The sequence below is a fragment of the Diceros bicornis genome, chromosome 4, assembly GCF_020826845.1.
Source record: "Diceros bicornis minor isolate mBicDic1 chromosome 4, mDicBic1.mat.cur, whole genome shotgun sequence".
Lineage (NCBI taxonomy): Eukaryota > Metazoa > Chordata > Mammalia > Perissodactyla > Rhinocerotidae > Diceros > Diceros bicornis.
In genome coordinates, this window is record NC_080743.1 from 69,192,422 (window position 1) to 69,219,771 (window position 27,350).

General features: G+C 36.5%; 1 protein-coding gene across 1 annotated transcript; it reads left to right on the forward strand.

Annotated features, from left to right (window-relative positions):
- Positions 1-1,766: 1,766 nt before the first annotated feature.
- UHMK1 (U2AF homology motif kinase 1) lies at positions 1,767-27,350 on the forward strand. Its single transcript, XM_058539701.1, has 8 exons — positions 1,767-2,179; positions 3,511-3,803; positions 4,393-4,584; positions 7,178-7,272; positions 11,962-12,038; positions 12,189-12,287; positions 15,436-15,524; positions 20,300-27,350. Exons 1-8 carry the CDS (start codon positions 1,912-1,914, stop codon positions 20,444-20,446), a joined length of 1,260 nt encoding a protein of 419 aa, XP_058395684.1. The 5' UTR covers positions 1,767-1,911; the 3' UTR covers positions 20,447-27,350.

The window sequence follows — 27,350 nt, forward strand, 5'->3', positions numbered from 1 at the left end:
GAGACAAAGATCATTGGGGGCCATTTTGGAGATTGGCTACCACAGAGTCATTACCTGCATGCTTGAAAGATTTGGATCGTCAAGAGTTCAACAATTAAAATATGGGACAGTCCTTCTTTAAAGAGATTCCAAGGCATATCTGTTTTGGATTATTCTTGGTGCCACATTCAAATGTGGCTCAATGATATAATTTAGTTCCTTTACCTTGTTTGTTAACAAGGGAGCAATGAGAAGGCATCATAGTATAAGAGAAGAAGTTGGAAATGCAGAAAGAAATAAAGCTTTAGTGGGGAATACTGCCACACTAATAATGTCTGCTTCTAGCATTCAGGAAAAGGGCTTACATGTAACCAAGGTATGGACTGCAACCATGGGTATTTTTCACAAGGAGGACCTAGTCAACTTCTAAAAGTTCAGCATTTACTTTCTCTCTCTGATTGCAATACATACTATTACAGCAAGATAGACTGGAATGAAATGCTTCTTTTCACGCACACTTTTCTAACATGTGAGTTGCTCAGAGTTTCTCTAAGAAGTCCTAGCAATTTACCTGCACCTCCTTTAGAGCATTTTTACCTTTACACCTTGGCTCATAATGATACGCATGTCTAATTCATTCTATCAACTCCAAGTTCCTTAAACTCAGAGTTCATTTCTATTTTGTCTCTTCCCTCTACTCAGCACCTAAGCTTCCTCCCCACGCCCCAGTTTCCCGACTTTGCCCTCCTTTTATACAAGCAGATAAATGGCTGTGCTTATTGCCTGTAGAGGAGCCTGTGAGTTTTATTTGATTTTAGTATTCCAAAAACCCAGGCTCTCAAGGGATTGGTATGGACTTCAGACATAGAGAAAATGCTTGTTATAAATAGCAGGAGAGTGCACAGAGCTCTCCCTACTCCAGACCCTGATAGTGCCATGCAGACAGATATAAGGCACATCTCAGTGGCACCCAGACAAGATGACAACCGATGAAACTGAAAAGCAGATGGCCTCTCAACCTCTCCACTTTGCATTACATTGGCCACCCCACTTACCTGGAAACGTGGACAAAACATGAGAAAAAGGAGATGGGGGCAAATTGTCTGAGATGAAGTTTCTACCACCCCATCTGAAGGGAGCTTAAACCAGAAAAAGGTGAATTACAGAAAAGTAAGGGAGGCTACATTTATTACACACACTAGCTTGGGGATTGAGATTCCTATTGGCTACATATGTTGCTCAGTAAACGTTTGTTGAATGAGTAAAAGAATTGAATGAATACACGAAAAACAAAAATTTGTAAAAGATCCACGTTTGCCCAGCGTGGATGCTTTTGATGAAGCAGCCATAGGCAAGGTGGACTAAGAGGAGCACAAGCGCCAGGGCATCCAGAATGCGGCCTCCTAGTAACCATGGGCTTGGAGGCGGTGGTAAACTCTTTCCTTTAGTAACCGGGGTATTTCCCTTGCTATCTCGTCTATGAGAAACATAGCAGGGTTTTATTTTCCTAGGTTGCCAGTGGTGAAGCGAAGTGCCTCAACAAGAAAAAGAACCAGTTTTAGTTTCAGGTAACGTCTTTGAATGCGGTTAGCACTGCGCCTGGCAGAGTAAGCACTCAACATCAAGCTTACCATCTCTCACCCTCAGTTCTCTTCTCTAAACCGAATCATCGAGTCAACTCTAGACCCCGCCCCTTCTGGGCCGCCTCCTTCAGCCGGTAGGATTGGCGCTTCCTCCACTTCCGGCTTCTGGGCGCCGGGGGCGTACCGTTTCCGGTGTCATGGCGGCCTGAGGTCCGGGCAGTCGGTGAGGCGGCTGCAGGCCCCTCGCTGCGGAGCCGCTGGTCCGGCGGGCGGGGATGTGACCGCGGGCCCTGCCGGCCTGTCCCGGGCGTCGCGTCAGGTCCTGTGCCAGTGCCCTCAGTCCACAGCGATGGCGGGATCCGGCTGCGCGTGGGGCGCGGAGCCACCGCGGTTTCTGGAAGCCTTCGGGCGGCTGTGGCAGGTACAGAGCCGCCTGGGGAGCGGCTCCTCGGCCTCGGTGTACCGGGTGCGCTGCTGCGGCACACCCGGCTCGCCCCCCGGCGCCCTTAAGCAGTTCTTACCGCCGGGGACCACCGGGGCTGCTGCCTCGGCCGCCGAGTATGGTTTCCGCAAAGAGAGGGCGGCGCTGGAGCAGTTGCAGGGTCACAGGAACATCGGTAATTGCTGCTGTCGCTTCCCTTCTCGCCCAGGTCCCAGTGCCAGCGTGCACTCCCTCTCAGCCTGGCGTTCGGTCTTCCGTCCTTTAGCGGGAGAGGTGGCTCTGGCCCTCTCATTATCACCGATCCAGGCGCCCTTCTCATCCCTCTTTCCCCCTTGCATTGTCTGCAGTACGGTGGAGTTGGTGGTCTGCTTTGCCCATGTCACATAGTAGATGCTCAGTAAGTTCTGTGTTGCTTCAGGTCTCATCGGAGAATGCTGCATCTATTAGCATAGAGAAGTATCTTCTCTAGTGAAAGGAGACATATCTTTGCTAGATTGTCATGTCTTGTATGGAAATTTTTGAATCCTTGCATACCAGTGAAAAATGGGAAATATTTCTAGGGCTTGTGACATCAGTAACTCATATAGATTATTATCTGATGCATGCTTAGTATGGATTTGGGAGAAATGACTCAGTATTACCTAGAAGTCCTTAGGAAGTGTGAAAATTAGGAGCACTTGATACTTTTACCCTGTGGGACTCTGTTTCATGATTCAGGTATTCAGAATGTAAGTTGTGTAATGATTACTGATGGTTGGTCTATGAAAACAGTGTTCATTGTCATTACACCAACAGAGAGCTTATAATTAGTTATAGCTTTGACTAATAAAGAAATGTCTTACTTCCTGGCAAGCATAATCCATGTTTAATTTGAAGTGTGAGCTTTTTTATATTACCATTTGGGAGAAGAATTTCTTAACACTAGTGTTGCTTCTTTTTTTTTTTTTTTAAGCTTGCTAAATGGTGTATATAACCCTGGTATTTAAGAGGGAAATTTTTTGCAGGTTTTGCAGGCCTAAGGACTTGTTGAATCTCTGCAAGATTGGGTTAAAATGTCATCTTGAAAGTATTAATCTGTTCTTTTAATATTTAGATTATAGAGTGCTATTTTGGATCAAGAACCAATCTTCAGTTTTGTTCTTGCACGTTGTGACATTCATCTTAAGAGTACTTAATATTTGGATTTTTACTTTTGATCATTTTTGCTTGGCACCCTAAGTGCCGATTCACCCACCATTGAGTGCTTGGTGAAACACAGTTTGAATTGTTGTGCCCTATTTAATAACTTTGAATAGTAATCAGCTGAAGGTTGTCTCATTTTATTAAAATAACCCACTTGCCCAGAAATCTTATTCATGGGAAGAAGAAATCACAGGAGAAGCTTACTTGCTCATCAAAGTTATCCTTATCTAGACTATCCCAAATTTGTACTGCAGAGTTATCTACTTAAGTAGTAACTTACTCTGAGACTGATTTTCAAGTAGTATAATTCGTTTCTTTTTCTAGTGACTTTATATGGAGTCTTTACAATCCACTTCTCTCCGAATGTGCCATCACGCTGTCTGTTGCTTGAACTCCTGGATGTCAGTGTTTCGGAATTGCTTTTATATTCCAGTCACCAGGGTTGTTCCATGTGGATGATACAGCATTGCGCCAGAGATGTTCTGGAGGCCCTTGCTTTTCTTCATCATGAGGGTTATGTCCATGCAGACCTCAAACCACGTAACATATTGTGGAGTGCAGAGAATGAATGTTTTAAACTCATTGACTTTGGACTTAGCTTCAAAGAAGGCAATCAGGTAAGAAGTACTTTAATTATAGGGGCGCTTCGTTAGAGACCTCAGAGACATTTCTATCTGAAATACTGAAATGCCTGGAGATGAAGCAGAATTTCATTGCCACTATGTAAAAACCTTTGGGTCAGGTAGGGGGAGCTAGTGAAGTACAAGAGGGCTTTGGAATTATTAAGAGTACTTCACCTACGTAAAATGTTCTTTTATTCTTGAGCATTTAGTTAATTGCTGAGTTACTGTTATTGGTGTCTTCAGTGTTGGGACTCTATCTTGTGGCAGAACGCATGTGACAGTTCTGGCAAACCCTCCGTTCTCCTTGGTTTGTCAGCTCTTTGCAGAGTGTCCTTGTTTATTAGTAGGGTCTAGCAGGCAAGAGACTATCTAAAGAAACAAGCAGCTGTGTGGAAAGTGCACAGCTTGTCTGTGAAAACTGCCCAGTTAATGAACCAAAGAATGGTGGTAGCCAAGGACTAAAAATTTTTTGGCCTTCAGTTTGGCAGTGGTTTACTGCACTTTTAGAGAGCAAATACACTGTAGAGATGGAAGGAAAGTGAGCAGTTTTTTGTCAGTTGTAATGTTTACTTATCTTCTTTAGGATGTAAAGTATATTCAAACAGACGGGTATCGGGCCCCAGAAGCAGAACTGCAGAATTGCTTGGCCCAGGCTGGCCTGCAGAGTGATACAGAATGTACCTCAGCTGTTGATCTGTGGAGCCTAGGAATCATTTTACTGGAAATGTTCTCAGGAATGAAACTGAAACATACAGTCAGATCTCAGGAATGGAAGGTAAACTGCACCAGTGCTTTGCTTTTGGTTCCTTAATTCTAATTTAAGAGGACTCAATTTATAATGATTTTCATTGAGGACTCTGATTGCTTCATCTCCTCCATACTCTTCTTTCTGCATTTTTGGGACCTTAAATGCCACTACTCACTCCCATAGCTACAAATGTGTTAGTGAGCATCGCAAGCTCACTGTTCCTAGCCTGGAGCCTGGTATGTAGTAAGTGCTTGATAAAATGTTTGAATGAATGCATTTTCCCAAAGAAGCAAAAGTGACTGCTTTTGTTTAGTAATTTAATTATATTACCTTCTGAAATATTACTAATACAACAGTACATTTTAAGTTGAATGATAATTTTTACATCATGCTTTACAATTAATGCTTTATAGTTAAAAAAGCATTTTAATGCATAATCTTATTGAATTCTCTTAACAATTCTATGAGGATCGTTAGAGTGGATATTGGTTATTCTTTTACAAATGAAAAACTGGAGGCATAGATATGTAAAGCCACTTGTTCCAGATCATACAACTGGATATTTCAGACCTGGCCCCCAAATTCTTTTTCTCCTACTCAAAGGTTAGTGTTCTGTCCACAGTTCTACATTGCTTCATATTTATTTATGTTCCATATGTGAACCATCCTGCTAAAGTGACTGTGACTTATAACATTGTTTCTGTGGGAAGATGAGTTCTAAATTGCAACTCGCTGACATAGGAATGAACTTTTTATGTGTTTGTAAGTTAAGAATTAACTACATTTGTTTTCAAATGTATTGTGGGGCTTCAATGTTATGATGATATCAGTATCCTTTAGGTTGGAGGTTTGAGAAATAATACAATGTTTAGGAATTATTATTGGTTTTTATATTGAACAACAATTTTTTTTTTTTTTTTTTGTGGAAGATTAGCACTGAGCTGACATCCATCACCAATCGCCCTCTTTTTGCTGAGGAAGATTGGCCCTGGGCTAACAACCGTGCCCATCTTCCTCTACTTTATATGGGACGCCGCCACAGCATGGCTTGACAAGCGGAGTGTCAGTCCGTGCCTGGGATTGAAACTTGTGAACCCCGGGCCACCAAAGTGGAGCGTGCGAACCCAACCTCTATGCCACTGGGCCGGCCCCACAACAAGTTTTTTTTTAAGCATCTAATATATAGTTAGTGTATGGCTGTGTACCATATAGAGTTTTATTTCTTTTAAACCCCTAGTCATCTATTTCTGGAAGTATTCCTGGAAGGAATGCTTTAATAGCCTCGTGGCTATACCTAATTCTTACTTTTGGCAAAAAAAAACGCTGTCATGTGGGTAAAACCAGTATCGTTTTTTGTCATTGGTATCCCAGACAGTCAAGAGGTTAAGTATTCTTTCCCTAGTGCTAATCTAAATACAGATCTGTTACTTGCATTAGCTTTGACTATCTTTGAGCCCTTTGGACTGTTTCTGCTTGGGCCAGAGCCGATCAGAACTAGGTCACATTCAGCCATTTTGTGTGAAATTGGAGGCATGACAATCTGATTGTCAAACTACTGGGGTTCATATCTTGTCTCCACCTCTTACTAAGTTATTTATTTAGGTTTACTAAACTATGGTTTACCATGTGTAAAATGAGGATAATAATAGCATATATCTTATAAGAGTATTGAGGTTAAAAAAGAAATGATACCTAGTTCTTAGCATAGTGTGTGGCCCCTAGTAAGCATTCAGTAAATTTTAGTGATAATGGTGGTATCAGGTCTCTTTAGTCATGTACGTACACACTTCCAACTTCTGAAATAGCGTAGTATTCAGGGAGAAAAATGTTATGTTGCATAGGATTTAGAGTATGAATAATGTGACAAATGTGGTTTTTAAATACTGCCTTACTTTCTCTTTGATAGTTCATTTTATTTCTATCTGAAAACCAATTGAAGACTCATCACTAAGAGACACTCTGACTCAACTATCACCCATTCATTTTCTCACTTTGCATTAAACTACACTTTTGTGTAGTTGCTTTGGTATTTGTTTCTTTCTTTTTTTTTTTTTTTGTGAGGAAGATAAGCCCTGAGCTAACATCTGTGCTAATCCTCCTCTTTTTGCTGAGGAAGACCGGCTCTGAGCTAACATCTATTGCCAGACCTCCTCCTTTTTTTTTTTTTTCCTTCCCCAAAGCCCCAGTAGATAGTTGTACGTCATAGTTGCACATCCTTCTAGTTGCTGCACGTGGGATGCGGCCCCAGCATGGCCAGAGAAGTGGTGCGTCGGTGTGTGCCTGGGATCCGAACCTGGGCCGCCAGTAGAGGAGTGCGCGCACTCAACCGCTAAGCCACGGGGCCGGCCCAGTATTTGTTTCTTTATTCATTCATCTCGTAAATGTTCATAGAGTGCCAGGTACTGTGTGTGCTAGGTGCTGAGAATAGAGAAAAAATGTTCCTCCTCTCTAGAAGCTTATAATTATGTACATAATCTCCTCCATTAAGAGTGTAAGCTCTAAGAAGAGTGTTTTCTGTTGCATTTTACTTACCAAATGGTACAGCTATGTGTGCCTAGGGACTCAGTAAATACTGACCGAATTGAATAACCAAAGGAAGACTTTTCTCCCTTTTTTTTAGGCAAACAGTTCTGCTATTATTGATCACATATTTGCCAGTAAAGCAGTGGTGAATGCCGCAATTCCAGCCTATCACCTAAGAGACCTTATCAAAAGGTACATTAATGTACTTTAAACTTGCTTTGCGTGTATTTACTATATAAAGCAATTTTTTTAATTGAATGGATTTATATTATTATTTCTGGTTTGCTTGATCATGTACAGGTTTTGCTCCCTTATAAATAAAGAATCTTACTTTAGATGTTCTATACAGGCAAGCTTCCTATAAGAAACATAAGTGATCAAGTCATTTTGCTAAATTTATTTTCAAAGGAATGTTCTTTTGTTCACGGTGAGTTCCAGGTGTTAGGCTCTTCCTGGCAGCTGTTTTATTCACTGGAAGATAAATGATGGGACACTGTGCCTTTGGCTTCTCGTGGCTCTGGCAGTTCTATAGACTTGATGGAAAATAGGTTTTTAAAGAGAGTGTTTATTAACTAAAGACTGAGTTTGCTTTTGGACTACCAAAAAAAATGTTTCAAATAAGGTAGTTATGTATTATACTTTAAATAATTACCATTGAAAATTCTGGAGATAGACATAGTGTTTCTGATTTTTTAGTAGATCCAAACACAATAAATATTTAAAAATGAGAAATAATGTGTATTATCAGATAGTTAACTTTTCACATTTCTAGCATTATGGGCCAGAAATGAATAAAATAATTCATTTTATAAAATGCAAAAGGGTGGATCTCTTGATCAAGTCAGAGTATTGTTTCTTTGGAATATTGACCCTGTAAACCTTCCAATTAGTTTTCTTTACTTTTTATTTTGTAATAATTAAAGATTTGCAGGAAGTTGCAAAAATGTCACAGAGAGGTCTGTGTATCCTTCACCCAGTTTCCCCTGATGGTAACATCTTACGTAACTGCGGTACAATATCAAAACCAGGAAATTGACATTACAGTCCACAGAACTTAGTCAGATCTCACCAATTTTACTTGCACGTATTTGTGTGTGTGTGTGTTTTACAAATTAGTTTTAAATAGCTGTTAGTATCTGATTGGTATTAGATACTACATGTTGAATTTTACATTGAAAAGATAGCGTAAAATTACGTAACGGATTCTAGCTTGGAAGTCAAATCATCTAAGTTCTAGTATTGACTTTGTTATTCGGGCTTTTTTTTTTTTCTTGGTTATATACAACTAACTGATACTAAATTTGGAAACTACAAAAAATTATGATGAGGAAAATAAAAATTATAAACTGACTTTCCTAGTGTTAGCACTTTGGTACTATTTCTTTTCAGTATCTTTCTGCATATTTTGTTGTGTATGCAGGCAAAACTATTTGAACCTTTGTTTTTATTGTAAAATAAAACAGATACTGAAGACAAATGTGTAGCTTAATGAATCGTTAGGAATACCCTTGTATCCATCGTTCAAGTCACGAAATAGAACTTTGCTAGCTACCCCAGAAGGCGTCTGTGTACTCCATCCCAGTCTCAAGCCCCTTCTTCCTCCCTAAAAGTAACCACTACCCTGACTTTTATGGTAATTCCATGTTTTCATTATAGTTTTGGTACCTAAAGTGTGCATCCTTAAACACTATGGTTTAGTGTTGCTCTTCTTAAAAAAAATTCCTTTTAAGTCTGTTTTACTCTAAAAGGTCCCTTTCCATCTCCTACCTGGCTTTTCCCTTGTTTATTTGTTGAACAAGGTGGGTTCTTGGCTTGGTATAGTCTCCACAGTCTGAATTTTGCTGATTGTGTTATTGTGGTGTAGTTGAACATATTTCTGTTCATTTCCTGTAAATTAGTAGTTGTTTCTAGAGGTTTGTTTGTTTGTTTTTCTGTAGACTGTAGATGATATTATGTTCTTTTATAAGGAGGCACGTAGTGTAGCCATCTCTATTTTATGTATTAGCAACTGTTAATACTCAGTGTCTAGATCCATTACTTTGTTAGGGTTGTAGAAGGATGATGTTTTTATTCTGTCATTTGTTCTTCATTTAGTTAACCAAAGATGAAGTGGATGCTTGGTTTTCTCTTTATTTACTAGTTTTCATAATGAGTTGGTTCCTGTCATCCTCCACAGGGGATCACCCCCTTTTTGAAAGTTTAAAGGATCATTATTAACTAATGGACTGAAATATATTTATTTGATACATTTCAATCCATTCAGTTTTTATCCTAATTCAAGCTGAAATTGTCCCATCTTTGATGCATGTGAGCTTCTGCAAGTTGATTTTGGTGACCTTATTATCTTTGATAGCTTCCTTGCTATCCAGTGTGACAAGATGCTCCCAGTGCGTCTTATACATTTCCTGCCCCAGACCTGGAAGTAGCCATTTCTCCAAGAAGTTTGGTTTCTTTTAGAAGGAAATGGTATTTTAAAACCACAATCTGGGTATTGGGCATACTCATTGCTGCTGAGGTGGTCATTGTTTCTAAGTCCTTTTAAGGTGACAGAGTTCATACTAATATTTCCAATTCAAATTTAAGACCACAGAGTTTTTACTTATCTTCTTCTATTTTACATCTCTGTCTCTGTCTCCTTTCTTCTATGTCAAGAATTCTGGTTCTTAAGTACAAAAGGAATTCCAGAATTAGAATATTTCATAATTACTCATTTGCTTTATTCCACATTACATGAAAACAGTCTCAGAATAATAGTACTCTAGTAAGGTTACTGAAGGCAGTTATTTTTGCATATGCTTTTCCCATTCTTCCCCCATTTGAAAAATAGTTGTGTATCATCAGATTATATAACCGTTATATACTATATACTCTCTGTTTTAACACTATCATTTAATCTTAGTTCTCTGTGTAACTATGTATCTAATTTCACCACTGGTCCTTGTGTTGATATCTCTCTAATCATTTATTTTGCTGAAGTTTGTTCTCTAGGACAGCATAGGATTAATATTCTCTTGAGTTCTGGCATGTTAATAATAGTTAAACTGTGGTTATTGTACTTGAAAGTCTGTTTATCTGGATATAAAATTCCTTGGTATACATTCTTTTATTGAATGTCTTAAATATATTACTCCACTTTCTTCTAGCTTATAGTGTTGCTGTGGAAAAGTCTGATGACACTCTTAATTGTCTTTATATTAAAAGTCACTTGGTCCTTTTGTCTAGAGGCCCAAATGATTTCATCTTTTTCTTAAAAGTCTAGTAATTTTACCAGAATATATTTAGGTGTTGATTGCTCTGGGTCGATAATCTCAGGAAAATACGTAGTTTCAGATCTTTTTGTTTGTTTTAGAAAAGTGTGCTTAAATTACAGTTTTTAGTATTTATTCTGTTCCCTTGCTTTGGTTTTCTCCTTCAGGCACTCCTATTCTACATACATTGGATTTTCTCTGACTATATTCAGTATTATCATTTTCTCTTGAATCTTTTTTTATCTCTTTCATTATTTCTTATTGATTTTTAAAAACTTTCTTCCTTTCTGCCTTCTGTTTATCTTTGACATTATCTCTTGTGTTTATTCATTCTTGTATCTCTTCTAGCTTAATCTTATTTTATGAAATGATTTTTTTTCTTTTCTTTCTAATTCTTTCCTGAGTTCTATTACCTAATTTTTGAGATTTTCTAATTTTGGTTTATGTTGCTCTTTCATATCCTGTATTTCTTAAAAATGTCTTTAGCTCATTTTGAAACAGTAGGTTATAATGTTCATCTGTGTTGTGGTCATGTCTTTCTGGCATGCATTCATTGTCTGAGGGATGTTATTTTGCATTTCTCTTTTTTTGTATGATAACTTTGTTATAATACTTTTTATATTTTTATAAAATATCAAACTCATTTTTATATGAAATTCATGTTCCTAAACTTGAAGAAGGTGTAGTTCAGATAACTTTTCTTATTATACAGGGCTCTTGCTTCTGTTGTTTTTGTGTAATGTTTAAAAAAAAAGATGTTTTTTCCCTAGGATCTCTTGCCTCTTCCCCTCCTTTACTTTTTTCCAGGTGTCTCCCCCTCTCTCTCTATTTTTATTTACCCCATCCTACTCAATTTGGATTCTAGTCCCAAGGTTTCTTTTTTCTGCAGGACTTTGCCCTGGAAGGGAGTTTCAGCTGGTTAGTTTTGAGATGTCACAGTGTCTAGTTTACTCCAATCCCTTCAGATCTTACAGAGGATCTCTTGCTTTCACTTGAAATTAAAATGTATAACCCCTTGTAGTTTCAGCTGCTTTTCTCAAATTGGCTTACTGTGCTTCCCAGTGAATACCTGTTGGCTATTTTGGGTTATTCTTTCCTCTGGTTCATCAGATCAACTGTTGCTTTTCTCTGCTTCCTTCCACGTAGATGCTAATATGGTGCAAGGCTTACTACTATTGATGGTTTGTCCTCAGCCTCTGGTATTTGGCGTTTATTGGGGTACCTAGTTTTGTTGTAAATGTTGTCCATAGGTTTTTGATTTTGCTGTCAAGTCTTTTTGACAAGACTCAAAAATCATCTCACCACTTTTTTTTTTAAATTGGATTACCTTAAATCTATGTCTACCTTTTTTTCACTTAATGTTATAGAGTGTGGATCACTTTCCCATGTTGTATTTATTAAACAAAAATATTTTATATTAAAATGTATTATGTCATAGGTATGTATCATGATTTATTTTATTGAACCATTTACTCATAAATAGCATTTATATTTTTTATAGGTAAATGATTCAGCAAGTCATGCTAATATAATTAATATTGTGATGAACATTTAAACATTTTTATTTTCTCTAGTGGTTGCATTTTCAAAAGATTTGATAAGAATTGTAAATATACCTATTTTTGTGTTTTAGCATGCTTCATGATGATCCAAGCAGAAGAATTCCTGCTGAAATGGCATTGTGCAGCCCGTTCTTTAGCATTCCTTTTGGTAAGTTGTATACATCTCTATTTTTTTATTGGTCATTTAACAGTCAAATAAGACATTAGAACTAATTTCTATTCCCAAGTTCCTTTGCCTGACGTTCCTCAATTTATTTTGGGAGTTTACATTTAACCATGTTATAATGAACTTTAACAGCCCCTCATATTGAAGATCTGGTGATGCTTCCAACTCCAGTGCTAAGACTGCTGAATGTTCTGGATGATGATTATCTTGAGAATGAAGAGGAATATGAAGGTCAGTGCTTCCTAAATTATATTTTAATGTGTCTTTCTTAACTAAGTCTGGAATTGACATATCAATTCATAAGATTGTCATATTTTCCTAATTTATATAATGAGGATATTGAACTATATGATCTCTAAAATACTCTCACTTTTTGATTCCTGCTGTAGATTGAATGTGTCCCCTCAATATTCATATGGCAAAGCCCTAATCCCTAATGTGATAATATTTGGAGTTGGAGACTTTAGGAGGTAATAGGGGTAGATTAGGTCACAAGGATGGGGCCCTCCTAATGGTATTAATGCCCTTATAAAAAGAAGAAGAAATAAGAGAGCTCTCTTCCTTCACCATGTGAGAACAGCAAGAAAGCAGCTGTCCACACCAGACACCGAATCTTCCTGCATCTTAATGTTTGAATTCTGGCCTTCAGACTTGTGAGAAATAAATATCTGTTGTTTAATCCACTCAGTCTGTGGCATTTTGTTATAACAGTTCAGGCAGGCTAAGACAATTCCTAAGGTCCTTTCGAGTCTACATCTCATAAGCCTTTACCAAATTAATAAAGAAGATTAATTTTCCCAGCAACTTCTTTCTGTCTCTCTACTCTAGTCCTGCCCTGTACTTCCACTTCTTTTTAGCTCTCTTTTTTGCTTTTCACAACTCATTCATTCAAGATATATTTACTGAGTACTGGCTATGTGCTTGACACTGTGGTATTATTTCCTGTCTTAAGCGTAGTAGGGGAGACAGTTATATAAACAAGTAATTACAGTTTTGATAAATCTAAAGGTAGGGTAATATGCAGAGAGGAGGGGTACTTAACCCAGTCTGAGTGATCCATGAGGGCATCTGATTTCCCTTAGTAAGTGGAGTTGCTTGGCTAAAAGTTGAGGGTTTGGGGAGGAAGTAGCACAAAGACATAGAGATGAGAGAAAGTGTGGCATGTTCAGAGAACAGCAAATTGTTTGGTATAGTTGTATCTTAGGACATTTATTGGGGAGCAGTCAGTATTTAAGTACTCAATAAATATTTATTCTTTGTTGAATGCAATAAAGAACCATTAAAAATTGAAAATAGAGTGATATAGTCAGACTTGTGTTTTAGTAAGAGCATTCTGGAAACAGTGGTGAATGGATTAGAGCAGGACCAAACTTAAAAATATCAATTGCTTAATATTAAACATTTTCTTTGTGGAAAATTAAACCATTACAGATAAGGCTAATTTAACCACACTGTGTCTTGTAAGGGTAAATCATTTTATGTCCCTGAAGTTTATATAGTTACCTGACAAATGAAACATAATTTCTTTGAATATGTGACAGTTGTAAGAGTCTCCAGCCTCGACTTTTCAGGACGCCTATTTATCTGTAAAGGATAGTCTTGCTCTCAGCATTGTTTGCATCAGGTCATTATGGTACAGTGGTTCTTAATAATCTCTTGGTATCAAATTCAAAAGACTACTTATGTCTTTTAAGCCTATCAATGTACTGTCTTCATCATCTAGTTCTGTCTCCTCCTAATAATTTTTATCTCTATAAAACTCAAGCTTGGGCTTTCTTGACTAAACATTAGGGAGACTATACCTATTCTTTTTCTTTGTATCTTGCTATGTAACACTTTTTTTCTATTTCTAAATACACTGAGTATTTAAATGTTTAAATGTTGCTATTAAATCTTAGTGTTTAAGAAGAGTCTTATGTGAACTAAAATGCAACAGACAATATAGTATTATTAAATACCTTTGTTCTGATTAGCAAGGACATCATCAAATAACCCTTAATAGTTTTTTGGGTAAATTTGCTTAGCTAGAAATCACATGTGTTGGAACAGCTGTCTTGTCATGTTTGAGGGTAGGGGAAGAAGTTAGATTCAAGTCTTCCACTTTAGACCAAAATAAATTCCAAATCAAGTAAAGGTTAAAGTATTAAAAAAACAAAGAAGTAAGGGAGGGAATAAAAGAGGGAAGGAAGAAAAAGAAAGAAGGAAGAAAAAAGGGTAGGTGGAAAGGAGAGAATAAAGGAAAAAATTTTTTAACTTAAAAAATCATTGGAGATTTTTAAAAAAGTATTCCTGGAGTGGGGAAGGCCTTTTAAATATGCACAAAATTTGGAGCAGTAAAATAATAATTCAACAAATTTTACCTTGACAAAAATCACCATAAGAAAGATAAAAGACAAATGACAGTCTACGAAAAAATATTTACAGCTCTTATCACAGACAGAGCTCCTATAAATCAAGCCAGTAGATAATGGGTAAGGGATATAAATAGTTTATAGGAAAGGATATACAAGTGTATTTCACACATATATTTCATTCTCATTTATTGAAATGCTAATTAAAACCATATTATGATGTCTTTGTTACCTTTCACATTGACAGTGAAGAAAATATTTAATAGCCTTCTTGTGGATAGGGTACAGGAAAACACATTCTTATACGTCATTGGAGAGAGTTTAAATTGGTAAACCTTTATGAAAAGCAAATTGGTAATACTAACAATTACAAATTCTTATCAATTTTGACCTAGCAATTCCATTTCTAAAGAGTCAATTTAGAAATACACAAGTGATGAGATATGTACAAGTTTGTTACAAGTTATCTATAATGGCAAAAAGTTTGTAAATGGTTTAGTTATTCAGCAATAGGGAACATATTAGAGAATTTATTGGCCATTCGTAGAGTGAAATACTACAAAGCCTTAAAAAGAAATGAGAAAATTTCATGTGGTGATATTGAAAGATCTTAAAGCTGTAATGTTAATAAAGAAAAGCAAGATTGGAATTTTTTACTTAAAAAAAGCATATGTGATCATATTTGCTGGTATATGCTTATGATATTTATGGAAGGATACCAAAGAAACTGATAATGTTTGTTGCCTTCAGGGAGGGGAATGGAATGGCTATTGGGAAAGTGGAAAGAATACTGTTTTTTTGGATTTTGAATCATTTGAATGTATTAACTGTTCAAAATATTAAATTTAAAATATAAAAGGAAAATTACTAAATGCATTGAATTTATATTATTCTTAAGCTTAATTTTAGAAGGCATAGAAAATGACCTCATTACTTAGATCTGAATTCTTTGATGATTTAAAATTTTAAAATAATGAATGCTTATTAATCACATCACAGTGGTTACTGTTATATGTTTTAATAACCAGATGTTGTAGAAGATGTAAAAGAGGAGTGTCAAAAATATGGACCAGTGGTGTCTCTGCTTGTTCCAAAGGAAAATCCTGGCAGAGGACAAGTAAGTGAATGTTTTCATAATTCCAGAATGATTCAGAGGTTATTAAAATCCTGTACAGAATGTTTTAGTTCTGTAGAAAGATGTACACAAAATATTGCTAGGGATTATGAATTTTGCATTACGGATGTTTTTCTTATATTTTTCACTTTTTTCCAAAAGTTCTATTATAGGCATGCATTTTTTTATCAGATAAAATTTGTTTTCAAAAAGGTATTAATCTACTTTTGGGGCTGGCCCAGTGGTGTAGTGGTTAAATTTGTGTGCTCTGCTTCGGTGGCCCGGGCTTCACAGATTCGGATCCGAGGCATGGACCCATCAAGCCATGCTGTGGCGGCATCCCATATACAAAAATAGAGGAAGATGGGCGCAGATGTTAGCTCAGGGCTAATCTTCCTCAGCAAAAAGAGGAAGATTGGCGATGGAGGTCAGCTCAGGGCTGATCTTCCTCACACACACAAAAAAAGTGTTAATCTACTTATAAGCCATTGTAAACGGTGACACCAACTGAATTATATGCTAATTTAGGTCAGGGTCAGCTACAGAAATATTTTGGCCCAATTTTGTTCTAATTAAGTAGAATTAGAAAACCATTTAGGTTAGGTTCTGACTGTAATAGAATTATCAGTGATAATTTAAAGAAGGAAAGTGCACTGGACTGAGAAGCCTGAAATCTGAGTTCCAGTCTCAGCATGACTAGCTTGTGGTCACCCTTAGTTTTTTCATCTGTAAGACATATGGGTTAAAACTGTGATCATAGAGTTTTCTTTAGAAATTCTGCAATTCTAAATTAAATTATATGGCAAAGAATATAAGAGAAATCTTTCTTTTATCTGTAGTATTTTTATTTCTTAGGAAACAGAATATTGTTTTACTCTGTCTCAGGGTTTCTCAACCTCAACATAATTGACATTTGAACTGGATAATTCTTTGTTTAGCAGCATCCCTGGTCTGTACTCACTAGATGCCTTTCCTCCACCCTCCCCCTCAGTTGTGACAAGCGAAAATGTCTCTAGACACTGCCAAATATCCCCTGGTGGGGAAACCACCTCTGATTGTGGATTATTATTTTATCTTATGGTTCAATATTATGAAAATTCTTGGCAACTGAAAAAAAAAAGAAATTTCGCTCTTGTCTCAGTAAAAAGTTATTGCCAGTCTAGTAATAATGGCATTTACCTCATTCACTGTCAGGAGCATACTAAATGCATCATTGCTGGGCTGTGTGTGTGTGTGAGTGTGAGTGTGAGGAAGATTGGCCCTGAACTAACATCTGTTGCCAGTCTTCCTCATTTTGCTGAGGAAGATTGTCTCTGAGCTAACATCTGTGTCCATCTTCCTCTATTTTGTATGTGAGATGCCACCACAGCAAGGCTTGATGAGTGGTGCTTCTGTCCGCGCCTGGGATTCAAACGTGCAAACCCCAGGCTGCTGAAGCAGAGCATGGGAACTTAACCACTACACCACCAGGCTGGCCCTCATTGCTGTTTATTTATTCAACCCATATTTATTGAGTGTCTCTTATGTTCTAGGCACTGGGATACAACAGTGATCATAACAGACAAACGAATATATAGGGATAAGTACTATGGAGAAAAAGAAACTGAAGAAGAGTATTGTGGTGGGATGGATTACAGTTTTAAACAGGGAGGTAGGGAAGTACATATTGAGCTTACATTTGAGTCAAAATTTGAAGGAGGTAAGGAAGAGAATTCCAGGAAAAGAGAACAGCAAGTTCCAAGGCCTTGAGTATGCCTGGCAGGTTTGAGGGGGTCACTGCGCTTATAGCAGAGCAGAAAGATGGAGAAGAGTAGTACCAAAGAGGTAAGGGAGTGTAGGGGGCAGATCAAGTAGAGTGAGCCTTGTAGGCCATTGAGACAACATTGGCTTTTACTCTGAATGAGAAGGGAAGGTATTGGAAAATTTTGAATTAAGGACTAACGTGATCTGACTCAGTATTAACTTCAGTGGTCAACATGAAATGGGAAACAGAATAGAAAAACAGGTAGAATATTTTTGAGGGAGAGGTATCCAGCTTTAAGATGATACGAAAAAAGTAAGTCTTCATTAAGAAGAAATTTGCTATGTTAAGCTTCCACTGACATTTAAAGGAGAGTGAAAGCAATTTTTCATAAACTCTTGGAATCACAGATTTAACTTCTTTAGATTATTGAAAAAGTCTGTTACCTAGTTGGCAAAGCTAGTCTTCATTTGAATTTGTCAGTTCAAATTAACATATTATGGGGGCCGGGCCCCTGGCTTAGCAGTTAAGTGTGCGCACTCTGCTACTGGCGGCCCGGGTTCGGATCCCAGGCGCGCACCGATGCACCGCTTATCAGGCCATGCTGAGGTGGCGTCCCACACACAGCAACTAGAAGGATGTGCGACTATGACATACAACTATCTACTGGGGCTTTGGGGAGAGAAAGGAGGAGGATTGACAATAGATGTTAGCTCAGGGCTGGTCTTCCTCAGCAAAAAGAGGAGGATTGGCATGGATGTTAGCTCAGGGCTGATCTTCCTAACAAAAAAAAAATTAACATATTATGGTTTTTTAAGGAATGTTATAGAAACACTGGAAAATAAATTATGGAATGCATCTTATAATTACAAAAAGTAGTCAAGATTAAAATGATATAGCTTTAATATAATTTAATTTCACAATAAATTATAAAAACAAGATGCTTTTCCTCTTTATTTAGTTTGGAATGATATAATGTATAAAATTATAGGTTATCTTTGAAGCAAGGAGTATGATAGAAAGGATGGTATTCCTTCTGTAAGTGCATGTCTACTCATTTATTGAACTTTGGTGTATGGATTTGGGAGTAATTAAGACTCAGGTTAAAAAAATCAAGAAGAGCCTCATATCTTCATTGGACATCATCTAACTTTCCCTTTGTATTTAATGAAAGAGTATATATTGCTAGAAACTAGCTGGTCTTACAGCTAACACACTTTTATTTTTTGTAAAAAAATTTTTATAAAATATTAAGTACTTCTAAGATGAATAAAATGAGCATTAACTGATGAGATTATATATTTCATGATCTAGTTTGGTAATATAGGTCTTACTTCATATAACAACTACCTTATTATATGAAGTACACTTTCTCTGAAAGAAATCACATAAAATTTTATCAATAGTGTTTTTCCCATGCAGTTAGATTTAAAATAAACAGCCTGACTGCACTGCTTTGGCCATTTGGAAGTGCTTTTATTTCCAGTTAATGACACAGTTTAGGGATGGGTTTTAAGAGTAGCTGAAAAGCACCACTTACCTTTACATATGTAAAAAAGGCAATTTTTAGCACTGAATGATCTCTACTTTGTCTTTAAGAGTAATGCATGGCTTGAAAATAGTCATGGAATAAAAGAGGCAAAATGACTTCCACCTCTCCATTTTACAATATATATGAATTCAGGAAATCCCATCACAGGTCGAAATACCCTAGGTCTACCATCATGTATCATGCTTAACAGAAATATTTGCATAAGGCAGGGAGTGACCAGTCATAGGCAGGGCATGGTGCTTTGTTTACCAGTGAAAGAAGATTCCATTAAAAAAAAGTACTATAGGGCTGGCCCCGTGGCTTAGCGGTTGTATGCGCACGCTCCACTGCTGGCGGCCCGGGTTCGGACCCCGGGCGTGCACCGACGCACTGCTTCTCCAGCCATGCTGAGGTGGCGTCCCACATACAGCAACTAGAAGGATGTGTAGCTATGACATACAACTATCTACTGGGGCTTTGGGGCGGGGCGGGGGGGGAGTAAATAAATAAAATTATAAAAAAAAAAAAAGTACTATATATGGAGTTCCCTCTTCTTTTGATGCCCTGGAGGTTTTTATACCCTGGTTTAATAACTGCTTTGTCAAGTGAGAGAAGGGCTCCTATGAAAGGCTAAATGAGAAAGGATAACCTGCCTGAACTTCCAGAGAGATCCAGTTTTAGGAAAAGGTACAAATGAAAGTTGAATATCTGGAAATTGATTTCCTTAAAACTAACTATTCTTGCTTCCCCTTTGAAAATCTCTGAGTGTCCTAGGATGCTCATACCCCAGGTTGAAGACCGTTGACATAACAAGTGAGGCGTACAACTGAGGAAGGCGGGGCGGTCCTTTCCTTGGTTCACAAATTTATGGGTAACCGAGGATGTCATTTCACCACCCTGTAACTTTTGCTTTAGATCATCGAAAAGAACTAATAAATTATTATGCTATTTCCTCTGCCTGTCTCAGATAGGAATTCAGAGGCTCTGGAAAAAGAAATTACCTAGTTTTAAACTTCTTCCTTGCTATAGTTGTGGCTTCTACAAATTTTGTCATAAGTATGATTTCCAGTGGCTTTTGACCAGTATTTTTTCCTCCTTCCACTTCTGAAAGTGTAGATTATCTTTGAGGCACTGTTGAAATGCAGTTGCTGTCTGGGCTGTTCGGCCCTGTCTTTAGCAAGTGTGTAGTGCTATTCAACACTCCTGTAAGGTTGTACGTTTTTCACCAACTTGTCTTTGATAGATTTTTCAGAATTGAACTGAGTTTTAAGGAAGTATTCTAAACCTTGCTGCTCAAAAATGTGGTCCATGGACCAGCAGCTTTGGCATCATCTGGGAGTTTGTTTAGACATATAGAGACTCAGGCCCCACTTTAGACCTACTGAAGCAGAATCTGCATTGTAACAAGGTCCCCAAGTGATATTTATACATTAAAGTTGGAGAAGCGGTGTTCTAAAACAATCTTGATGGAATTGAAGTTACTTTGTTTTCTCTGTCCTTTTACAGGTCTTTGTTGAGTATGCAAATGCTGGTGATTCCAAAGCTGCTCAGAAATTACTGACTGGAAGGATGTTTGATGGGAAGTTTGTTGTGGCTACATTCTACCCGCTGAGTGCCTACAAGAGGGGATATCTGTATCAAACTTTGCTTTAATCAATAACCTGAGGACTATTTCCTGTTTCTCCTCTTCCATTTCCTGGGTTATCGTATTCTACATCTGAATGCAGAAGTACCCCCTAACCATTTTAAGGGAATACTTTGTACATTTATTTAATCCTACTAATGTGCAGCCATTGCTCAAGCAATGACTGCACTGCAGACATTTGGCACTGAGTAGGACAAGACCTCTCAGCTATATATTGAGGGGTTTTAGAGCATCCATGTGGGCAAATTTTTGTGCAGTAGGGCAAGTGCTGCTCTTCAGTATGTAACCTAAAAAGATACTATTTCATGTGATCATGAAGCAAGGATGAATAATATCATATCATAGTCAATATTATTAACAAATTTGTTAGAGTTGGTGACATCATTTACAGATTATTCCTTTATGTCGTCAGGTGGTTCTTCCTTATTGTTAATATCCATAGCTGGCACTGGATGCTCTCAGTAATGTTATGTAATTGTCAAGCAGCAATTACCTACTGTGTTCTTAACACTGAGTTATGAATTTTTTTAAAGGAGTACTGTAGTACTGAATATTCCTTTAAAGAAACTGCAGTGAGCCTCTCTACTTTTTTTTAATTAAGGCTTTTAAAATAGAAAGCTGATGCTTGATCTTGCACAATTTTTATGTCTCATATGTATGTTCGAGTGAGTGTGCAGGTGTGAAAGATGAGAGAAAATTTGAGTCAATGTACTTTATAGTGTGAATCTTGTGAGCTAATACAGTCTATACCCATCTCTTCCCTACTTGTTTCATATCTAAGATTTAGAATATAAGTTTTTTGAGAGTTGGTTTGTCTCATAGAATGTAAATGAGAAAATAGTTCATTCCTGAGAGGCTCAGAACAGATGAGTCTAGATTGGGTTACATTGAAACTCTCTTAAAGGGACTGGATGAAAGAAAAAGTTTTGCTACATGTAAATTGCCCATCCTTCAGTCTACTTTAGACTCTGTTAGCTCATCTTTTTTGTACTGAATCTCCTATGATCATTGTAAGATTTCTCAAGATGTAGTTCTGCCTACTATGATGGAAAATTGAAGTGGGTCAAAAAGAAAGAATTAGATGTTCAGTGAAGGGAAAAGAAGAAAACAATAGCCAAAGAGGGTGGATAATCAAGAATTCTTTTTTTCTTCATCTCTCATCTCCCTCCCTCTCCTTCCCCGCTTCCCCAATTCTCTGCCTGTATCCTTAGCTGAAGAGAAGCTAGAGGAACAGCATCCCAGGTGGTCTGGTTTTTGACTGCAAGGAAGTTAAGAAAACTGTAGCTATAATAAGGTAGAAGTAGAAAGGAAGAAAAACTCAAAGAATTCTTATAAAGATTCATAGCAATCTAATGTGTCCCTGAGTAGAAGATACTAGTATGTATGAGTTCACCGACACAGATTGATTATATGGTTTTAGGAATTATAATTATGAATTCCTCCCACTTTATAGTAGATTGTGTTTAAAGGTTTAAAACTTAGGAAACCTTTATAAAGCACTGATTATACAAAAAAAAGACAAATTATATACAAGTTCTGAATCTTTTCTTGTTTCTTTACCTAAATGAAATTTTTATTTATTTTTTTTTTCCTAAGGAAAAAGCCTTTTATATCTTTCCGTGCTGGAAGCCTCCTCATATCGTCTTTCCTTCTGTGTGCCATGGAGTTTATTAAGAGCGCAGCTAAGAATTTATATTTTAGAGGATGAATTATTTTACCCTTTTCAAAAAATTACTATTTGACATTTTAGTTATTTACAATTGTCAAATTATTCAGGACTCTCCCTTAATATTCATTATGAAGCCAAATTTGGTGTAATGGAGCTGATTTATGAATTGCCAAAAGGCCTTGTGGCAGGTCCCCAAGGGAAAATTATATAGTAAGCTTCTAATGTGTGCCCTTAGAAGGAAAAACTGTTATTTTTCATTCTGGCTCTTTCAAGGTTGGTTAGCTGATTTGTTTCCAAATAAAAATTCAAGAATGTATAACCAGTATTGTGGAGACCTAAGCTTTCCTAAAACATGAATATTTGTATGGGTAGCAGCTTCCATAGTGATTAAAAACACCAGGTCCTTCCACACATACTGATGAACACAGCATACAAATGAATTCTTTTTAAGGGCAAGTATTTTAGGTTAGCGCATGTACCTTTCTCATTCCCCCTCCCCCCACCGCCAAAAAGAAAAATCTTTAGAAATAAACTGCAGGTAGGCTTCTAAGCTTAGTAATGCAGTATGCTGCTAACATCTTGATGCTGAATTTCACAGCATTTTTTGATCATCGTCTTATTGCTAATATATTCATTCATCTACGTAGTGTTTAACACTGTAGAATTTTATTATAGAAGATGCTAACTAGATTTTAACGGAGCTGAGGGAATAATTGATGAGCCTAAGTAACCAGGCATTGAATTAAATATTTTATAGTAAAGCCACAGAATTGAAAAAAGATGCCTCCCATGATTTAAATTGTTATTTTATGGCTCTTAGCCCATTACTACCAAAGATGACATTTGCAGATTCTTCCCCCCTCTGATATTATAAGAGGTTTAATCTTAATGTCTTTCTTACACCTGAACCAAATATTATCAAAAAATGCAATTTTCCTGATTCTTTTAGGGTGAAATATATACACAGATATTTTGATTCCTTGAAATTATTAAAAGCCTAGAAATTTTCTTTTTGAAGGGTAAAGAGGTGAGAGTTCATGTCACTTAACCCCTACCCTTTTAGGGAAATTTTATCTCAGGTAGTTTTTCTTTCCCTAAATTAATATCTGTGCTTCCTTTATCTCTTGCCTTCCCAATTTCTTCTTTATTGTTCCATAGTATTGTCATACTACGTTTTTGTTCCAAAAAAGGCATATAAATTAATTCTTCTATAGGAAATCTTTGGTTCTTTGGAAACATATGTGGAGGAGGTGGCTAGCTAGCCACTGTCAAAACTTTAATGCTTTATTTAGAGGAGAATAACAAGTGTGAGTTGGCCACCTCAGTAAAAGAGAGAACTAGCTAAAATAGCTATTGGCCGCACTTTAAAGGAATAATTTAAAAATTTCCTCTTGCAATAAGAGATTGCATTTATTACCAGTGGATGTCTTCCTTGTTTTGTGGCCGTCAATATAGCAACTCAAGAGAAATTCCCTCTCTGCTATGCCTTGAGCCAAAACTATGGCTGCTTTTAGAACAAAACCATAAATACAGTTTTACTCATCCTTCTCTTTTTTTTCATTGAGACAAGTATTGCCTTCTTTTTAGTACTCCAGCTGCTAAAGAGTGCTGAGATATGTTAAATTAACCTTTTTAAAAAAATCCCTTTGCCTTCTTAGAATCATGTTACTTATACTTAGATTTTAACCTTTGAGCAAGTTTGTTATAAGCAATGCTGCCAGAAACAGTGCTGCCATGTAGAGGAAGTTGAAGAGAAACCATGGGCATAAAGTTTGTTTCTCTCTAACTACACTAGGCTTTCACACTGGTTAGGGCATCAGTGACCTTTCTGGAATAGATTACAGTCAGAGTTAAAGTACTCAGATGCTGTTTCATGGCTTGTTTGCATTTATTCATCAAATACAGGTAACTAACATTTTGGCATCATCTTCTTCTTAGGTCTTACATTCTGACTTGATTCAATTAGGCCTATCTTACATAATTTCTACTATCAGTTAGACTTGGCTGCATGACATTTTATTTTTTGTAATTTAGTGAAAATCAGCATCATAGTTACTGATGTTAATTATAATAACATAGTTACTGGGTGGGGGAGTTGGGGGGACATTCAGTAACCATGTGTTTTACCTAGACTTTTATGCAAGGGTACATACCAGGTGGCTTTATTCAGATTAGAGTACAGATGGAATCGTATCATGACTTTTAGTCTGGTGGATGTGTAGATAGTTAAAGATTTAAGCAAGTGCCTTGTGTTTCCTGGAAAATATTAAAACTCATTTGGGTGAAAGCTTCCCAGATGATGATAATTTATTGCACCTCTGCCTTTTCCTTGGAATAACTTTTGGATTGAGTCACATAGTATAAAAGTCCAAAATTTCTTTGGTTTACCTTTTTTGTATGTGCAAATCTATTCATATTTTATTTCTTTCAGTGAATCTAATTTTTCATTGGATCTGGTTCCATTTTTAATATTAGGTACCTTCTTCAATATCTCTCTGATATGATTTATTTATTTCTTATCAAGTGTGGTCACATCCAGACCAGCTGTTGGTCACAATTAGCTCAAAAGAGTTTCCATTTCTTCTTAAGGTGCTCAGTAAATCACCTTTACTTTGAGATGGTAGTCTTTTCAAGTTAGTATTACTTTCTAGCTTTCTCGATGAACATAAAAATGTTGAATCTTTATAATACAGAACTCATCTGAGCCTTTTGGATATATTTGGATGCTGCATTTTCTTAGTGATAGAAGAACATGAATATTTTAGTTTGTAAAATGCCCAGAATTTTAAAGATTTTGGTTTTTTTGTTTTAGGTTAGCTGCTTCTCTGCCTGATTCCGCAGGCTGTATCATGTTTGTAATCTTAGCCACTTCCCCCTGCCCAAATATTTTTCACTGTTTTTAAAACTGTATGATGACCAATAGATTCACACAGTGGCATGCAATTGACAAGTACTATGGATATTTAAGAAGAAGGTAAACAGTTTTAACTATTTTTGCTGCAATTTTATAGGAAAAATGGGCTGTAAAAGAAGTATCTATAAACCAGAGAGCATTTAGGAAATTTTATATTTTATAGGTAGTCATTAAGGTGATCTTCAAGATATAAGATATATAGTTTACACAACCTTTGTTCTCGTGATATGAAATTTTTGTTCATTTTCCTGCAGCTCAGCACTTTTGTTGTTCCTTATACTGTTTATGAGGATTAATGTTTTGAATTTGCTTTACTTTTGCTTTTCAGTTGTCATAATCATGGCAGTTATGTTTGTGGTACCATCAATGCTGGAATTCATAGAAAACTTATCAAATGATTGTCTGAGTGTTATTTCCCATTAAATAGAGTAGCTGTCACAATATCCTAAAGAAAACTGATGGCTTTTCTGAAGGCCATTTATGTTTTATGATCTAGGTTCATAGTATTTTAATTTAAAGGCAAAGAGAAGCATTGTCTTATTTGCCTTACATGACCATTAATCCTGTTGTGCAGAAAAGAGTTTATTTTGTTATACTACTTTGTATAATTAAAATAAGTCACATTCTAAAAAAGAAAACAAAACCCAAACTGAAATTGTTAATTTGTTTGTTTCCTTTTGGGAAACCTTTATGTAAACATCAGAGCTATTTATCATAAACTCTTGATTGTCAGCAAGAGAATTATTTGTAGTCACTTTTTTATCCCAGGTTGGAAATGCCTGCCCCTTCTAGGTTGTCTCCCCTTAATAGTATTCATGATGTCAGGACAATGAGTGTGTAAAAGCACATGTAGTGAGATGTTCTAAATCAGGCATCTAAAATCATACATATGTGCACTGAAAATCTCTTCAGTTGTTTGAATTACCTATAGCTGTATTATTTTATTAGCATGGGTTGTCAGAAGTCTGGCAAATTTAAGAGTAAAGAAGAGAAAGATAAGTAATAAAAACAGATGAGAGGAAGAAAATGGCTTGGTATTAGTAATCTTCCATATAGTTTATGACCTAAAAATAATATTTATTTTTAAAAATCCAGGTTTGGTACCTATAGCATAGAAACATTGCCTTTCCTACACATTCCTCATTATTGTCTCCTCAGAAAATTATGAAATCAGATTAAATATCCATATTCAGTTTAGTCTAATTTTTAAAAAATAAATATTTGAGCTCCAGCTTTTGTTTATTTGGAATACATCAACACTCATGCAAATCAAGGATCAGAAAGAAAGTGGAGATTAGCCATCTCCGTATTTCCCTTCGCACAGTGGGTATAGTGGGTGGCATGAGTATGCACTAGCTGCAAAGTTATAGCACCTTATGGAAGTAAATAGTGTTTATTTATTATAATAAAAAAAAAGTTAAGCTGGACCTCTAGAATATTTACTTTGCAGAGTATAAAGTTCTCGTATCTTTTCCAGCAGAATCTATTCCTTCATTCTTAATTCTTTTTTGAAAAAAATCTTAAATAATTTAACATTCCTTTATATCCTCTTAACAGTATCAAATCTGGGGAACAAGGGATTTTATTCCCAAAAAGGGTTCCATCTTTGTTATCTTTTGTTTGCTCTTAGAAATCCAGTTATGATCAATAGATTTTAACAGTTTATGACTTCCTCTGTCAGCACTGGAGTGGTTGGTTGTGAATATTAAAACTTACTAATATTTTCCCTCAGTAACATTTAATTGCTATGTTTTTGATAAGAAGGTATGGTTAGAAAAAGTGTGAAAGATCACTTAAACCAAAGCCAGTTATAAGGAGTATTCTCTCCTGTTGGTTTACCTTCACCTCAGAACTACAAGAATATTACAGTACATAGTGAATAGCTGTCTATAACATTTCTACCAGTTGTTTTGATAGCATATTGGTCTTGGCGTTTCTTGGCACTATGGTTCTCTGTTCTTGGTGATGTCTTATTGTGACTTTTTTTTTAATAACTAAGTGGGACTATAAATGTAGATGTGTATCAGTACCAAGAAATTCTTTTCTCAAATCCCTAAATTTCTGATTTCTTTTCAAGTCTTTTAAACTTATTTTTTCTTGCTGAATAGCAAAGAAGTTTTATTTTCCACTTTCCTATATACCTAAAAACTATGGACACTGTGTTTCAATTGACTGTATTGCGTATAGTTTTTTGCTGAAAACTTTTTCTGTAAACACAATTGCCTTGTTCAGTTTTGTTGTAAACTGACTTTCCGTAAGATGCACTGTTGATATGCTTTCTTATGTGTGTTTGATAAGAGTGATTAAATAAAGCTTAAAAATAAAGGAA

Bases quoted from the DNA above. Each gene is read 5' to 3' on its own strand.
- UHMK1 (XM_058539701.1), top strand. From the start codon at position 1,912: ATGGCGGGATCCGGCTGCGCGTGGGGCGCGGAGCCACCGCGGTTTCTG. The intron at 3,804-4,392 runs GTAAGAAGTACT...TATCTTCTTTAG, and splicing joins GCTTCAAAGAAGGCAATCAG to GATGTAAAGTATATTCAAAC. The intron at 7,273-11,961 runs GTACATTAATGT...TTTGTGTTTTAG, and splicing joins CTAAGAGACCTTATCAAAAG to CATGCTTCATGATGATCCAA.